The sequence below is a fragment of the Pygoscelis adeliae genome, unplaced genomic scaffold (assembly GCF_000699105.1).
Source record: "Pygoscelis adeliae isolate BGI_AS28 unplaced genomic scaffold, ASM69910v1 Scaffold10, whole genome shotgun sequence".
Lineage (NCBI taxonomy): Eukaryota > Metazoa > Chordata > Aves > Sphenisciformes > Spheniscidae > Pygoscelis > Pygoscelis adeliae.
The window spans coordinates 4,456,940-4,475,698 of NW_008824053.1; the positions used below are offsets into that span (position 1 = coordinate 4,456,940).

The 18,759-nt window shown below is 38.3% G+C and overlaps 1 protein-coding gene across 1 annotated transcript in view; it reads right to left on the reverse strand.

Moving 5' to 3' along the window:
• Positions 1 to 5,573: 5,573 nt before the first annotated feature.
• RPAP2 (RNA polymerase II associated protein 2) overlaps positions 5,574 to 18,759 on the reverse strand; it is a 41,899-nt gene continuing 28,713 nt past the window's right edge. The window contains exons 12-13 of the mRNA XM_009333877.1: positions 6,785 to 6,934; positions 5,574 to 6,187 (exon numbers count right to left, since the gene is read on the reverse strand). Coding sequence (XP_009332152.1) covers position 6,187; positions 6,785 to 6,934 — 151 coding nt within the window. The 3' untranslated portion in view covers positions 5,574 to 6,186. The remainder of the gene's footprint in view (positions 6,188 to 6,784; positions 6,935 to 18,759) is intronic.

Below are 18,759 nucleotides of genomic sequence, written 5' to 3' on the forward strand. Positions count from 1 at the left end.
ACGTGCCTAACATATGGTTGCTATAAAATACCTTAGATGAGTCAGATCTTAGCTGGCAGCTGTAAGCAGGGTTGTTCTGGCTTCTTAGATAATACTACTGATTATGATCTTTTTTGTTACTTAACTACTGTACTGTTAAATTATATTAACCTGATTTGTAGACACTCCCATTTGAGTAGAACAGAAAGGCAAGATTTATGATATAAATCCTGATCCGAGTGTTTGCAGCTTATTAAAGCTGTGTCCAGAGTCCTTCAAACTCTCTGTAGTGATGACTAATTCTACCCAAATTGTAGGACTCTCCAGGAAGCTGCTGCTGTCCCACTATGTGTTCAATTTGGTTACATACCCTATGAAATTTAAGGGGCTAGAAAGTGCCAGAAATAGCATTGATTTGATGCGGCTTGCAATGATGCAGGATGTACACAGGTCAGTAGCCCCATGGGCTTTGTTCTCTGATCTTTGTGTGCAGCTCCTGCAGGTAATCACAGCGTGCAAAAACATACTAAAGACTTTGCCATTAAAGTATCGGCTACCAAAGCGTTCTGGGGACTGACTTCTAAGGGGGGAGTTTTCATAGCGGTGAGATGCGACAGCTTTCTGATCACCAATGTGTCAGCTCTATTCGTTCTTGGAGAAGGGACTCATTAGGGAGCTGTTCTCTTGGGGTAACTGCAGGATAGCACAGTAAAACCAACAGAGGTGGACATCCAAAGTGTTACAGGGGCCACGCTTACTGCATTATTCTGATTGATAAGCCTTCCCAAGTCTAGGACTTAAGCCTGCACATTCAACTATGGTGGCAGAGTCAGTGGGAAGATAAACCTGGCTCACAGATCTCAGAAACACTGGTCAGGAAGTTGGTGGCCTTTGTTCCTGGTCCTTCCAGCCCTGCCACTACTGTTAATGCTGCCCCAAACGTGATGCTGTACTGAGGAGACTATTTTGAGGAGGATGCCCAAAAGGTATCTCACAATATTGCCCACTCCCCAGGGCAAGAACAGTTTAAAAAGGCTTGGGCTTGTTTCTCACCTTTCTTCTTGCTAATTATTACTCTTTTTGGCTAGTCTTGTCTATTTTTTCAGAACTCCAGTTTGCCTTGCTTCTTGCTCTACAGCTGCAAACAACCGAGGGGGGAATGACTAACATTTATCACACGTGTCCGGAGCAGCCACTGAGGCAACGTATGCTTTCACTTGCTTTTTGAAACCAGAGTGCTCAAATGAAAGCTACTTGAAGACATAGGTTTCCAGCTCTCTCCCCCCGCCTCACCAAATCCTGTTTAGCACCACAAATGCCACAGTTCACGTTCTACAGTGTCTTTCAGGCAGCCCGTCTCCCAAAGCACTGTCTGCAGTCTGTGCAGAGAAGTGGTTCTAAGGTGAAGAGTCACAACAAGAAAGCTCACAAGAGGAAAAGTCTCTAGCAATATTACTTTCTGTCTTTGCTAATGGAAGGCACACCCACTTCCTCTGACTCTAATCAGAGGACGACTGGCTGTCAGGTGGTAGAGATATGCAGTTGAGAAACAGAGGTCTTTATAGGTGCCTAGCCCTGCCTTGTATACCATCTGCTGCTTATGGAAACTTAAGACTTGCCAAAGAGAGGCTGATTCTGTGTTTTCAATATTTAATGGTCATTGGAAATGACAGTTCAGCGTTACCTGCTACCCCAGTGAGAACAAGCTAAACCCCACCCACAGTACTGGATGTTCGTAAGCAACTGCAGAAATAAACAGTAACATGGAAAGAGGCAAATTGTAGAGCTAGCGTGTAACCTCCTGGACATACTTTCAATACACGGGTATTATTTTTTTTCCTAAAGACTGCCACTCACTTTAATTCTTTTGGTTTTAACTCTTACAGGTTGAGAAAAAATTCTGTGTGAAGTAGTAGCCATCAAAATAATGGAACAATAGGATCAGATTGCTCGGAAACTTCCCACTTTGCAGGGGCAGGTCCCCATTCAGTTTTGTGCCACACTTTATTACTAAATAAATTACTCCAGGGAGAGCCAGTCTACTATGGTCAAAGTTCTCAGCTGACTTTTCTGCTTTCTTTCTGTCACCAGGGAACAGGGACAGAGGCATTACCACCACCCACTTCATACGCTGCACTAAGGTATGATTTGGAGAACCTAAATTTAAGAGCATCAGTTCTCTCTGAAGTAAATGGAGACAGACAGGTACCTAAGCTGGGATGCCTAAATATAGAAGGTGTGAATACTGCTTTCCCCTTCTCTCTTCCTTTTTATTCTCTTTGATGTGTTAGTCCTTTTCTCTCCAGCAGTTAAAGGCCAGCTGAGACTTACTGTCCACCTGAGCTGCTCATCCCCTCTTGCATTTTGTACAGTCCAGAGTCTGTCAAACTAGGGAGAGAAGGGTAGGACATACAGGTTCAACACCAAGATTCACAGGACCGTTATTTCCCCCCCAAAAACCACCACAGATGCCTCACTGTTAAACTACTCACTGAGTCTGAAGAGTGAAAATACAGGTGAATATTCTATGTGTTGCGTGGACACAGCCTTTGAGGCCCCAGATGTATCTCATGTATGTACCATGCTCTTTGTTGTTCCCTGCATCCCTCTTTAAAGACAGGGTAGATATAACTTTCCAGTCCTGGGTTTAGACAGCAGCACAGCCATGGCAGTTATGCTGCCCTAGATTTACTAAGGTACTTTTTTGTCTTGATAGTCTTCAATGAGATAAATCAAGCTCTCTTCTGCTTGTTTTAATGTAGACTTTTGCATTACCATATATAAGCATAACATGATTTGCAAACTTTACAAAGATGCAGGGCAATCTCTTTGAATACCTGATAATTTACAGGTTACATTATGACTTGCCCACTTTCCTGAAATAGTGGCTATCAAGCGAACCACTCTGAATCCCCTTCTTCCCTCCGAAACCCAAGAAAAATCAGCAACCTTGGTCAATGGGCACAAAGAATCAAACAGCAGCAGTGAAGGGCTCTGCGCTAGGAAATTCAGTATTACAAAGTGCAGTACTTACACCAACAGTATTTACAGGACTGTGAATTGAACTTTGGTGTGAAAATAGACACAAAAGCTTTTTCTCCATCCTCTTTGGCCAGCACAAAGACTGCTCCGAGTAACTTTGAACAATTTGACTTTCTCTGTATATGTGGTTTTATTAACATTGTTCTCTTCCTGAGATTACTTCATTACATCTATAGAAAACTCAGTAAGAAACCCCTGTCTGCACTATGCAGGTATATGTCACACACTCCTCCTTCGATGCTGAGAAGCTGCAACAGCATGAAGCAGGCCTTGCTTTAAGCTTTAAACTAGTGTTCTGTTCTTTACTATATCCATTATATACGTCAGAAAAAAAAAAAAAAAAATCACTGTAGAAGTCTGGTTTTCTCCCCTGCCCCCCTGCTATTAAAAGAAACACCTCACACCGTATTTGCCCTGCCACAGGTCCACTGCCAGACAGGCTTGGATGCTTTACACGGTCACGGCAAGGGCCTTCTATGACTTTATGATCCTTATGATCTAAGTAGCTGATGGCTTTACCAAGCTCATGCCCCTTTCATAGAGCTGTTCAGAAAGAGGCTTATGTCCCATCCACCCTAAGCCCCAGATCCATAACATTCCTACACGCCTGCAGCTCACAAGTAAGTCACTAAAATTTAGCGTATCTGAGATAAGGCTCAAACCCACCACTGAACCGAGTGTCAACTGCTCTCATCCGCTCAACTAACGTAGGAAGGAAAAACAGTAAGCACAGCAGGAAGGCCGTGAGGAAACAATCTGCCTGCAAACATAACCAAAATGAGAAGTGGGGGGGGGGAAGTGAGCTGAGAAAGAGTAAAGTCTGTTAAAGGATAGATAGTTGTGGCAGAAATTAGCTTTAAGCTCATAAATGACGGCTAGATTTGAACATTTCTAAGCAGTTAAGCTGTTACCAAATATGCTCATAAGAAAACTACATAGATGAACTTAATTTTTGGTGCTTGAGTTGTGCTCTTTGTGCAACCAGTTAAGGCTGACAGTACGAAAGATCCTTTTGAGATGAGTGTACGGCCTTTCTTCTAGTCAAAAGTAATGGGTGTATGTATACTTTCTGCATTTATTTACGTGTGTTTTACTCACATCTAAGGGAGATGAAATCATTAAAGGTAAGTGAAGAATATCCCTTCAGGGCATTTCCAGCATATTATAGAAGTCTTTCTGCTGGACTGGTGAAGGTGGTCATGGAAGGAGAAAGGTTGTTCTGTTCTCTTAGGGCAAGGAAAAGAATGAGTGAGCTTACTACACAGCAGCCAAGGAGGAGATGCAAAAATCCTGGAAGCTTACGTTTTTGAGCTGCCAAGGCAGACAGTAAAAGCAGCTACAATGAACCCTGACAAAGAGGTCTTTGGGCCTGTGACCTATTCACTCGTATTGATCACAAGATCATATGTTTCCTACACAGTAAGTGCTGAAGACCAAGCCTAAAAATAACTAACAAAAAAATCACACCGCTAAACTGACAGGAAGTGTAAAAACTTTCCAAATGAGAGCCGTCGAGCCTGATGAAACAGTCACATTCCTGGTATGATGTACATTGGTAATGCCTTCTAGGTGTACTCGGTATAGCAGCATTGTCATGGGGTAGTTGTAATCTTTATGCCCCAAGGTAAACGTACACGGAACAGAACAATGGCTTGCTCAGAGTCTACAGTGAAGTACTAGCTAAAAACAGAAATATATTTATCTTCCAAAATCAGAAGCAGATAGATATAAATTCAAGGTTTAAGTTTTGCTCAGAGTATCATGCCTATTACTCAGTCTTCTGTAAGCTTATCTTTTGGTGAGGTCTTGTCCCTTCTTTGCATATGTATCAAGTAAGAAGTTTTCCATCATGGTACAAAACCAATGTACCTTCTATCCAGATTACATCATGCATTCTTACGAATTTGGCATCAGACACGCTCTGATTGCGATGGGTATTTTTTTCCTATTGCATACTTAGAAAAATGCGTAGCTTTAACTCTGCATTAAAAGTTTTCCTCATTCTGAATTGTTGCTTTTACAAGTTATACTGAACATAACTTCCCATTACAAGGTAAGTTAGGAAAAGTCAAGCATCGCCTAAATAAACTCTACCGCACAATGAAACTTCCAGGGAAAAGCTGCATGGGCTTCTGTGTGTCAGCGGCAATCAACATATTTATCCTGATTATCATGAAGGAACTACACAGCAATAAAGTAAGTGCAGAGTTCTCTTTTGGTGTTCAATTACAGAAACAAAACAAAGGAATAAACTGTTTTTAAATGGAGTTGCTATGTAGCAGCCCTGGTAAGCCTTGCTTCAGCCTTAACTAGTACTGGCATTTGCTGCAGACTAAGCACTGTCAGTTACAACTTTCTTCTCAAGTCTCTCAAAGGACAGTGTCCTATGAACTGAGAACTATGCAATACACCATATTATGGAATCATTAAGAATTCCTAGTGAATTAGCTTTAAATTGCATTTTATAATCAGTTACTGACAGAAGCAAGTCTAAACACACTCAGTCTAAACGACACAACCCTTCTAAATGAAATGACTGAAAGCCAAAAATCAAGTTTTCAGTTATTAAAATATATTTCAAAGTCCAAATTAGTAACAATTAGAGGCTGTTTAAAAATAACTTTTACATAAGTTCAAAGACCACCCCTTTTCTTAGAAGTATCAAGATAAACAGGCTATAGATCAGACATCTTTGTGTACTGTCGTCATCATTCTTAAAGATTACTGCTCCGTGCATTGGGTCAACTGGAAACATGTCAGCAGCAGTGTTGTTAACACTCCAGCAAGCTAATATGCTTTCCGCCCCCCCGCCCTGCCTCTTTCCCCAATGCCTGTAGACAAGTTTTGGCTGAAAATTTCCAAAGCAAGAAAAAACTAAACCAATCCAAATTCCTTTCTACTGTTTTTAAATAAACAGTTTTCAGATGATCCATGTTTTAACTGGTCTTCATGCATACCTTGAAAAACTGCTGTTATAGTCAGCTTCTCCACGAGACTTCAAAATTCTTATTCATAGGAAGGAAATGAAAAAGCAGAAGTGCAAGAAGGACAATTAAGACTAAATTTCATTTTTCATTTTAAAAAAAGTTCCAACAATTGAAGGGGTTCTTTTGTTCTCTGTGCCACTATTTCAGATAGTAGGAGATGTTAAGATGATCACCTTATTCTGTTGGGAACAAAGGAGTGACATCAGTAATGTTAATGCACTAATTACTTAATTAAATACCATAATGCTATATTCATCGAATCAGTTGAATATGATCAGCATAAATAAGGTATTTGCTCTTAAATTTTTCAGCCTACCCAGAATGCAAAATGTAATCTCAGCATTATGCAAAAAACACATGGCTTTTAGCTCAATTTTATATCACAGAGACTGAACATAACGATTTCACGTTAATAATAAAAAAAATCCCGCTGAGACTTAGCCATTGTAGCCACGCAGAAATTTTTTATAAATTGTAGTAGAACTTGAGTAAAAATTCCTCCCAAAATTGCAGTACACCAACTATATATAAACCAACTATATATTCTCAAAAGATTAAAGTGATAAGTAAGCAGCTGGCATTTACTGTAAGTGACAAAATGATGACACTCATTTCCATACCCTATGTACTTCTTTACTTTAAAATGTACTTTACACATTTTCTCTCTGGCTGATACAATCTGCAGTTACTGTGCATACTTATAAAATGATGAAGATTAAAACCATGGTTAACTGGCTTAGTTTTCTGACATGCAAAATAACTTAAAGTTGACTGACCATTCAAGTAGGCAGTCCTTTCTAAATATTCTTGTTAAACTTTCCAGATCTTCATTTTTGAAATGCAGTTCTTCCAGCAACGTAGTCAGGAACTGTGTGTACATGGGGCTCGTCTGAGTATTCTTGAAAAGTGGAGTAATTTGTGACAATCTGGCAAAAAAACCCCAAACCCAAACATATTTGATACAGAAAAGCAACTTTTCGGCGTTGCATGTAAAAAAAAAAAAAAAGCAAAGCTTGTGAGTTTGAACAACTGTATTGAAGAAAGGCAGTCTATAACGTCACACCTGATACATTACAGTACATAAGTGTATTATATACAATATGACCTGTACCAAAATATGACTTTTTATTAAGATGTATTGAAATGAGAAAAAAAAAAAACCCTAATTAGAAAAAAATGGGCTAGTAGTTTGTATGCCTCTAATCAGTTGTACATTGATGGTATATAATGTAGACAAACAAAACTCAGAACAAAGTGCAAAATGTTACATAATTACACATAAAGGAAAGATATCAGTCATTATTTTCTTCTTTACCAAAAAGCTCCTAAACATTCATACTGCAAAAGTTGTATGGTTCTTTGCATGAGTAAAATACAGAAGAGCTATAAAATTCTACCTTAAACTAACCAAGAAGAATATTTTAGCTACACATTGTTAACAGGGCCCCTTGACAGAAGTTGTACTTAATTGGTAAGTCACACACTGTCAAACTTCATAAAGACGTTCAAGAGGGTCACTTACTTGGACGATTCTCCCCCCGTTCTGTATGCCATAAAACACAGAGTATGTCAAAATAGCAAACGCGTTTTGCTTTAAGCTGAGATTTCTCCAAACACAGAGAAGCCACTCATAGAGGCATTCTGGATTATTATGAATTTACTTGATGCACATGAGACATCAATGAAATTCTCAAACCGTGGAGCGATTTGAGGGAGTAATCAGGGCAATTTGATTTCTTAGTTTTGACAGTCTGTACCTTAAAGCAGTTTCAATTATACTCCTTACACACTGAAGTGTTTAAAGAATAGGCTTTAAGAAAGTTGGACAAAACTAGAACAAAGCTAATTTAATCTTGAGAAGTTTTTATACGGGATACTAAACTTCAGTTTTAAAGCTGATGCTATAGCAAAGATTTTCTATAGTGAAACTATTTTCTGTTTTGGTAACAAAATTAAGTGCTTACAGTCTCAAAGTGCCTGCAGTCTTGGAGTGCTTCAGAAAAATAAGAGAATCAAAGGGCGGGGGGGGGAGGCGAGAGGGAGGAAATGATATTTCTGAATTCAGCTCATGAAGTTTAGCTTTAAAATTCAAACAATAGTTGGCCTTTCAAAATTTGCTATTTAGCAACAACATTTTACAGAAAATATTCCATTTGGGCCTGATTTTCTGAACTGCTGAGTAGATGGGAGTTCATCCAGTTTCCACTGATTTTAAAAATTACAGTGAATGGAAGCTGCAAGTAGTTGCCAACTAGGAGAATAAAGTACATACATGAGAACAGACAATGGAAATAAATAGGGCACTAGCGTACCTAAATGTTATTTGTCATCTGAAATCATGGAAACTGCAAGGCATGCATTACTGTATATTGCATTTAGTTCCGGAATCAACAAGAACAGCAACGGAAGGCATGATCTTCAAAGGATCCAAACCCAAACATGCATAGTGCTGCTGCTAAAACGCATTCCTCAGTTTGGAAGGAGCCATCACCATGCAGATCATCTACATGTATGATACCTGTATGGAGCTGGGGTGAAATGTTGAGCTGTCGGTTTTCATTTGTGCTTTAATTTTATCCAAATCTATTTTTATCCTAAAGCCATTTCTTTTTCTCATAATTCTGTTGCAAAATATGGCAAAGGTAGGAATAGCTGAATCTACTTCCTAAGCACAAATATTTAAAAAAACCCTTTAATGAACAAAATCAAGTATTAAAGCCTGAATGTTAAGTAACTTCAACACCAAACTTTACTGACAAGATCACTTAACAAGAACTCATATCCCAGCAACAGTTATCTCATCCTGAATACTGTGCTTAGATAAATAAGTGCCATTGACACCATATAGGAAAGAGTTATTTTAGAATATATTTGTGAGATGATGTACTTTTAATAAGAAACTCAAGGTAGTCTGCAGCTTCCTAAAAACTGCCCAGCTCAGAAAGCCTTTAAGAGAGTAACAACTGAGATCAATCTCCCTGCAGTCATTGGTATTAAGACCATCTCCACTAGAAGAAAGCTGCATATAAAAGAAGATTCTTTTAAATTAAGCAAAAATAGTGATAGAGCACAAACAAAGGATCTTACAAGATATAGTAAATAAGGTCCCTTAATACAAAAATAAATTTACAAAAATTTTTGATTAATAAATAGACTTTTAATGAGTTAAATTATTTTCCATTTTTTTTTCGGATTCAATTTCAGTATGTACATTTAGCTAAATATTTCAACTATCAAACACCGACACTTGCTGAGAAGGACTTTAAGAGGTGCTCAAAGTAAGGACACGGTGAGGAAAGAAACAGACTTATGCACAAATTCTGCTGTATAAACCCTCCCACAAAAGAGAAGTATTCACAGCTGGATTTGTGATTCTTGGGCTGAGGCCACTAGCTTTTGCAACGTACTTCATGACAGACAGGACCGAGTTGTTTCTTTTCTGGTGAGAAGTATAGCAGTTACTATTTAAACTGGTAAAAGAGCGCCTCTGCCCAGGGTTGACAATCTGGAGGTTGATTTTTGCATTATGACGCTTTATCAGCGGGGGAGCAGAGGAAGTGCCGACAGAGGATCAGAGTGACCATTTCAGAGTGTTGGTCTGGAGACAAGGACAGTGGGAGACAGACCTGGAGATGCGTTATTACTAGTCTTCAATTCGCCCTTCTCAGGATTAAGTAGGTTATATATGGAAAGAGGCTGGTGGCGTGAACAGTCATGACTGCCTAAGTGCTGGTGCCAGGCGGCGGTAACATTGCAAAACACTCTCTTGGCAACGTTGTAGACTTACATGCATTTTTAGCTGAATTTTCTTCCTCCTGTCTTCGGCTTAAGAGGACGTTAATGAGGACGTTATTTTTCAAAAAGAGCAGAAAACTTGTGCAGTTTTAAGTAATATTCTAAAACTAAAACCTTTATACCATGAAGCTCACATGCTAAGCAGTCTATTTTTTTAATATATAATGTTTTTTTTTTAACTGCAGTCTGTGATATGACACAGTTTCATGAATTACAAACATGTCCTAACTACCACACCCTGTTTAAGATACTCTGTTTAAAGAGTAGCTGTTATAGCCCACACTAAGAAAGAGAAAGGTATCGCTATTGTCAGAGAAACTGCCAGGCATTAAATGTTGAGAAACAAAGTTAAAAAAAGAAAAGACGTTTTAGCTGTGGATCGGGTTTTTTTTCCTTACCTGAACTTTGTTTAAAAACTAATTAAGCTACTAATTATCTGATAAGCAGGAGACTAAATCAAAAAGTAATTTCAGAGAGGCATGTGTAAGTTTCTAGCAATTAGTTAAAAATTGCGTCTAGATGGGACGTGTTAAACATTTATGAATATATGTAAAAACACTTTAATCTTGGAAAACTGTGTCCTTTTGGCATTTAAATGATGCTTTAACTTGTCATTTGAAAAGCAGTTATTGTTGAGTACTCTTCTACCTTTAAGCGGCTGTTGGAACAGAAGCAGAAGCTTTTGTCTGCAAAAGGAGCAAGCGCAAGTTGCTAGTTTGCGCTGAGCGGCAAGTTCCACGCTCTCAGTGACACTGGTCCAATGTATATTCAGGGTACTGCACAACAGAGCATTAAGGGCTGTGCTCTCATCCTTGCATGAAGTGCTAACTGAATTAAACCATAACTGTATGCAAATAAGCCAGAACAGTATTTGGGATCAATATCTTCAAGTCACTGAAAGCTGCAACGACCCTATCTCTGAAGAAACGATCACGACTCATTCAATGTAACGATATACAGGATTTCAGTTCAAGGATCATGGAATTGCCTCGGAACTGCAGCGTCTTCAAAGGACGTAGAATGTAAACAGGAAACAGGACACTTGGGACCATAATAATAACAACTGGCTACTGCAACAATGAAAAGAAAAATATAAGTTCTGCTTTTCTGTTACTTCTTTCACATGTTGCAGCATTAACGTGGAATAAACTTTTGTGAATAAAGTCAAATCAATATAAGAAAAGCTGAAGGATTAAGTGATTTTAAAACAATCACCTACAGAAGCACACAAACATAAACGTTACTGTCCAAAATATACACCCATGCTTCAAAGGCTTGCCTTCAGCACACCCGTTAAAAGGAAACGTTCATGCTCAGTTCATGGAAAAGTAGTACAGTATATATCAGACTTCATGAAACAGTGTCGTTTCCTGCACACCCACTTACACCATATGGTAAACAGGTCTTTGCAGAGTTTAAAAAGTGTTAAAAATGTAAAACTATATCTGATTGATAAAATTCGTATTTGCTGGCTATTCCACATATGTTACACGTTCAAGGAAAAAAAAAAAGTGAAATTTGTGTGAAGACCAAGCTCTTATTATCAAGCAATTAAATGACATCTGGCTACTGCAAAGTGTTTACATAGTTTCAGTGCTTCAACTCAAGACCCAAGCTTTCTATGAAACATTTGACAAGTATATTTAGGAGTTTAACATCAATTAAAATATTTTTAGAAGTCAGTCACATGGAGTAAATTTCATTAATTGATATGGTAGTGTGCGCAATTTGTTCTTACATCTACGCACACCTTAACCAAGACAGCTGAATACATTCAGAAAAGGTGATGGTGGAGTAATATTTTTATGCAGCTAAAAGCACTAATTGGCACTTCCTATCCAAAGGTGTGAATATCCTTTCTAAAAAAACCCTAATTGTACAGTACCATCCTCCCCTCGGATAGTGGACCTCAGGAAAACCTTTCTGGACTTTTTGTTTAAGATTAATTCTGTGATCGCCTTTGAGAAAACGTTCAATTTTCAAAGCCACCACTGTGATATCAGCCAGTTACAGCTCTCTGAAATAACCAGGGGTAAGAACACAACCACCTAAGAGTTGGGTTCCTTTCCGTTCCCCAAAATTGGTCACCTAAAATTACACGAAAAGCGTTGTGAATTTGAGTGCACATAAATTTACCCAATATCATGCAAAGCACTTGTATACTCATGAAGAAAAGTTGTATGCTTATTCTCAAAAGAGTAACAATAAGCTCCTCCTAGAAAAAGAGAAGTATTGCCAGTCTTCCTAACTTTTTCTAATGGCAGAAGCTTAAAAAAAATAAAAGCCACCAATCGTGGCAGAAGCCATGGATCTGAACACAATTATTTCAATCCCTTACCTTGTTCGGCATGCTTGGAACTTGAACAAGAACAGAATTATAAAGCAGAATGACGGAACGGGCAAGCACCACCTGTCCTTCCACAAAAAGCTTTGGAAAATAGGATATAAACATTTTTGCCAGTTACAGGCATTTCAGCACCGTGAATAAGACTCTTAACATAATCATCACAACACAATTTTTTTTTTTTCTTTTTAATTCTCTCAGTTATTTTCTACCTTTTGTTTTAGGCACTTAGGACTTAATTTTTTTTAAGATCATCATGACCAGGATGACTGATAACTATTCTTCTATCAGAATGACAGAGTTGCACTAATGATCACAAAAGCTTCTTCAGCACTCATTTCAGAACATGGAAACGAAGCAAGAGCTGGCAGCAACTATAGGCAGCACTTTTTTTTTTTCCTTCCTTCCCCAGCAACAACACAGACCCAGACTACCGCGTATGTGCTGCAGGGAGGGTGCCAACAAGCCTCTGATCGCGGTGCCATCAATAGACTCTCGCTATGGGTCCCTACCTGCTAGGAAGTCCAATGCATTTTTTTGCTGTCTTTGGACAGTGACAAATTGGACTATGACTGTGAGCAGCCGAGCCCTCTCATCCCACAAGCATTTCAGCTGGAGGTCTGGTAACGTGCACTACGTACCCTTAACAAGGAGTAAAAGTGCTTACGAACCTCCAGTATCAGTTCGGGTGATTTAACATAGCTATTGAAGGTTCCGAGAGATCAATCAGCCATACCAGCAATGTGCCATTAGCACTACGCTAAAGCATATTTGCTCCAGTGCTATGACATACAGTCACGTCACGTTAACAAGGACTGATTTAGGAGAAACAATGCTAAAAACCATGAAGAAACGTAACTGTGCAGGAGACACTGTGGAGTGCCATTGATCATTACCTGTCAACTACTACAATAAAGCATTAAACAGAACCCTATCTGAATAGAAAACCCCTTTATACTAAAAGTCTTCCAGGGTATTGCCAATATTCAGACACAAATGAAAAATATTTTAATGGAAACTCTACATCGAAGCGTGTTGCTGGGATTTGGCAAGGACTGGTTAGCAATCCAGTGCTCTTTTTGTGTGTGTGATCAAACGGTTCTGGAAGCAGAGCAGCTTATCAAAGTCCAAGCCTTTAATTCAAAAGCAGGGCATACCACCATTGTGTGGGTCACAGATAATGGAAATTAATTTGGAAGTCTGCCAAATTTCCATTCAAAACTCACACTTGCAAGACTGTTACGAGTCAATCCCGGATTTGGAAAAACGAAGTAATGAATGTAGAACAGCCCATCTTTATGAAAAATTAATTGGTACTTAGAAGAACTAAGTTACAAGGCCATAAAGCCACAAGATTTCCAGCTTTCCCCCCTCCACGTACTTTTTTTGTAAACATTTGGGACAGTATTACCTAAATATCAACTGCTTTTGAGAGTTACAAGGAGTATTAACCTACTCTTCTTCCCAGCTCTGTACCTATCATTTTGAGCTGAAATCATGAGGGAAATAATCTCTGATTGCTTCTACAAGGTATAAAGGATTGGGATTGTTTTTCAAACTGACCCCATGGAAGACTGGTGAAAATGCGCTCCCCACTGAGGAGCCCAGAACGAGCTCTTCTGCACTAGGCAGGCGGATGGCCAAGCTCAGCATATTGTACCACTCCTTGGAGCAAAGGCGGGTTATAGGACAGTACCGAAGAGGATGCCATTACTTAGACAAGAGCCCCTAAAGTTGTTTCAGTAATACAAGGTACTTTAATTTCATCAACAGCCCAAGACTCCTTCAGCAGCTGTCTACAGTAAATTTCCTACTCCTTGCATTACAAGTAGAAGAGAGAGCACAAAACCTCATCTACAGATTTAAATAAACTTTGGAGCAGATTTATAAAAACTAAACGTCAGTATGATACTGCAGGTCATTCTCAGTAATAGTTCATCTCATTTAGTGTTAAAAATCCTCTAGGAAGTACACAAAGCCATGTTAAATGAATGAATGGGGACAACCACGCCATTATAACGCGTTCTACTGCGTCAACACACAAGGACTGGGGTGTTTTGGTTTTGTTTTGTTTTTTTAATATTTCAAATATATTGGCACTTCTCTTACGTTACAGATTTGATGGGCTTAGCAATGCAATAAAAATGTTATTAATCAGAAATGCCATTCTTTTAATGTAGCAGTTTTATAGAATACAGTCTTAGATTCCATTTTAATTGTGTTCCTATGAAGGAAGTCTCCAACACAACTGATTAAACAAAAGTAATTGTTTCGTTTAAGACAAATGGCTAGACTGAGTCAATACAACAAGTGTTACAGATCGGCAATAAAACTCATTGAAATAGGTGTGCATTGCAGCCTGTAGACCATCTGCCTGTACATGTAACTGGAGCGTCGCCAATGTATCAATCACTTAATAATAGTGCTCCAGTTGATGGGGTGAACTGAAACACTTGCCGCGTTTATCCATTTCATGAACCCCTCAGACATTTTGACAGAAGTAGTCAAAGCATCACTGTAACTCTGAACGTTCTTCACAATATATTGACTGCTTGCTTAATTTGAGGTAGAGTCCCTCACTTAACCAGTATGTCACTGGATACAGTACACTTGTCTAGGGACAGCAATTTTGTTAGTAAAGTATCTTAAATCACAGCGGGGATTTCCACAGACCTTAAAGCATAATGCGTCCATCAGGCAAAAGTTAGTATCGAACAGAAAGCTGATCTGAAGCACAACATGAGTGTAGTTGTAAGTTAAAGATGCAACACCAGGGAGCTTAAAAAAATAACCTTTGGTATAATTAAGTGGTTACACGCTCATACTGTTTTAACATACACTCAGAAATTAGAAAACATTACAGCCTCAATTGATGTAATTTAGCTGTTACACTCACAGTTTCGGTTAAAAACCCCCACTTGTTTCTTATAACTTTAGTTTGAGCATGATTTAAAAAGCTCAACATTTAAAAAAAAAAACCTTAAAAGCAACAGACTGTCTCTAGAGTGAACATTTTCCATTAGAACACATTAATATTTGACAGACAATCTTGAACTGGAAGCATCTAACTTACAAACAAGATGCAGAAGTATTTAAATACATCTCTGGAATTAAGTCTTCTTTTAAATTAGACTATACTAGCGCCGAAAAAAAAGTAATTATGATCAGTGTCATTTGCAACTCTGACATTAAAGCAACCTCTAATTTGGGGCCCTTTGTTAACATATCCTGTTGGTCAAAGAGGGAAGTCAGTATTCAGGGGCAGTTTTCTTTAATCTCCCCAAATTTATTCCTATATTCTATTTTCTTAATGAAAGATAAAACACTCTAAAGCCCACAGTGTTGAATGATAACAACTGACAGAAATAAACAGGCAATTTTCTTCCTGAGGAAAAAAGCTACTTCTGGTCTAGTTTTAAATACAGCCTGAAGATCCTATTCTCATCACAAAGACAAGAATTTTGTAGCTAAAGTGCAACTTATGTTTTATTTATTATTTAACTTCCTTTCATTATTGTGTACTGACTTGTCCACAGAATCCAGCACAGACACTTTAATCCTCTGATGGCAACAGAAACTAAATTATTCATAGTTTAAAATTTTTGTCCACTACATTTAAATCAATGCTCCAAACACTGATTCAAAATCAACGACCGGAATTCCTACATAATCCAAGTATACGGCAAAACTTAACGTTCATTCAAAAGTTAACTTTGTTAATTGTTTCCACTACCTTCGTTTTTTCCTATGCAGCTTCTACAAATCTGTTCAAGAAAAATGTTCTCTTTGATAGATGTTTATGTACACACTTACACAAAATATGTATTTTTCTTCTTTTAAAGTTCCCCTTCCACACGCACTTTTCGTATAGTTGGTGTCCAGACATAGGTCAACTTCCATTCCCTTTCAACGGGGCCAAAATTTCACTTGTGGTGCAGCCGCACGGATACAACTAACAGTAAAGGGAAGGCGTACCTACAGTAACAAGTGTTTATCTAACCATTGATAGATAAAATATCTAATATTTGATAAAAGCACTAACAACTGAAAAAAGAGACAATGGATTTGCTTCCCCCCCCTCAGTTATTTGTATCCAAACAGGCAACTGGGAGTTCAGAAAACAATCTGAGGCACACCTAAAGCTGTACCAGCCCAAACACCGCTGCTTTCTAGGACGGTGGTCAGGGCGTTGGGTCGGGCCCTTGGGACCAGGCTGCGCAGCAGAGCTCCCTCGTGTCGTATCATGCCCCCCTCGCACGGGCTTTGGAGGCCGAGCGAACATCTGCAAAATACTTTTGCTCTTCTACTCTAACATACCATCTGAGAGTTCGTTTTTGGTTTTTCCGTTAAGCTGCATGAGGAAATTTTTTGAAAGGCACTCGTGTTTTAACTGTACTATGCAGGGGAGGCGTGTTGAGGCAACAGGCTTGTAGCTACCTTATCAGGTCCAGAAACTGTTTATTTAAAACGGATTTAATAAAATGCAAATGTTCTGGATCTTTGTATTTTTATTAACCTAACGACCAAACTACTTGCATGAATAGCAGGTTGTATTGTTTATGCCACTTTTTTCCTCTCCCCTGAAAGTTAAGGATCGCTCCATCAGCTGCCAGCTGTTATTTCTAACAGCCAGCTGTATAACTTCAAAGATCCTGCAATGAAAAGATTTTATAATAACGTTGCACTGATACAACAAGATACAGAAAAGGAAAAAACTCAAGTAAATTCAGACTGTCCTCAAAATATTAACTTCTGTGAGATAGATGACCTTTGACTTTTACACACACACACACACACATATATATATATATAAAAAATCTATTTATACCATTAGGTCAGTAATTTATTTTACAGGGAAAGTAAAAGTCTTTACAGGCAAAGCAACACCCAAAATAAGTCTGAAAATACATAATGTGTTCAAAAAAACTATGGTGAGACATTTCATCAAATGGCGTAACAATTTAGTACAGCCATTTAGTGCTATTTGTGTCAGTTCTGTACATTGTATACTTGAAGACAACATGCCTTAGAATGTACACTGTATATATAAATAACTGAAAAAATTAAATTAAAAATGCCCCCCAAATTAGATAAACATCGGAAACTCTCAGTTCATGTAACTCATACTATTTTACCACAACATAATTAATTATAGAATACAGTTGTTCTCAGAAAGAAATGAGAAAATGGCATTTCTCACTATTCCCATATTTCAGTTCCCTGTGAGTGACCAGCGGCACACAAACACGATAGCAACAATTTCTGTTCGACTGAGAGAAAAATTTACCAGTCTATTGCTTTTTACAATTATTTTAACCTTTTGAATGCAAGCATCAACACTGTTTCTTCTCACACAGTATCACTCCTATAATGTTCCTTCTGAGCAAGCTTCCTGACCTTATATATGCACGCATAAAATAAAGTCAGTTCCCTCGGCAATTGTCCAGGGAAGGAACTACACATTTCAGAACATTCAGCAGGTGGAAAATGACGTCACGTTCTCTGCAAGCATTTACTAGCGTTATGCTGATCCTGCAATACTAAGCAGTTGGCTTCATTAAGTACTCGGGTATCACTGTTTTTAATTCAGGCTTAGCCTGTCTAATGAGAAAGAAGATGGCCAACACTCTGGAAATACTTTGATGTTACTATGCCGGTGACAAAAATTCAGGGACCCATGACTCCTTTAAAGCGATAGTAATAATATGTAATGGTTCTATTTGCCTCCTGTTACAGTGATATTGAGAAACTCTATTTTCAAACATGTATTTTAAAATGACTACCAAGACTGCCATCAACACAAATATCATGTAGGTCTGGCAAAAAACAATTACTTGGGCAATCATATGCAAAACAGAGTTTCCAGATTTCTTTAACAGTGGATTAGAAAAACCTCTAGTCAAGACAAGAAGACTAAGGAAGCACCAAAAACAGCTCGGTGACATCTACGGTTTCTTACCCAGAGTACTCTCCACACAAAGTTTAGCTGGATCAGAGACTGTGTTTCACCATCTTGTATTAATAGATATGACTGCAGGATGACTTTTGAAAGACCAAATGGGGTATGGTACCCACCTCTACATTACCATATTCCAAGTTATTACTACAACGTTAGTTCGCAGACATGAAGCATCGGAACTTCTATAATACTGTGTGCCATTTAAAGCACTTATATTCATACAGGGATTTGTTCCAAAAGGTTTCAGCTTAGAAGCCAAGGCAGAAAAAAATCACAATATAAACCCAGAAGAAATCACTATCAGCTGTTTCCCTCTAACAAATCTAAGTTTCTTAGGTACACATTTCAAGGGCAGGCCTTGTTTAAAGAGTTCCATTTATTTGAAGTCTGTTTCCTGCTAACCAGCTGACAGATCAAAGGTACTTCTCAGTCCTACCATTTGTTCCCATTTTTCCCTCTTTTTCAACTTAGTAAAAATTTTAAATTTAATGAATTTAGAATTTATTTTAAAATTGGTCCTTTCATCCTTTTCAGTCTATTCTTTACTTTTTATGTTCCGCAAAGTTTTCCTGTGACACCTCTCAAATACTGGAATCTGTGCCAGTGAAGGCTTTGTGTTACTTAGCTACATGAAATTAAGCACAGGTGTAAAT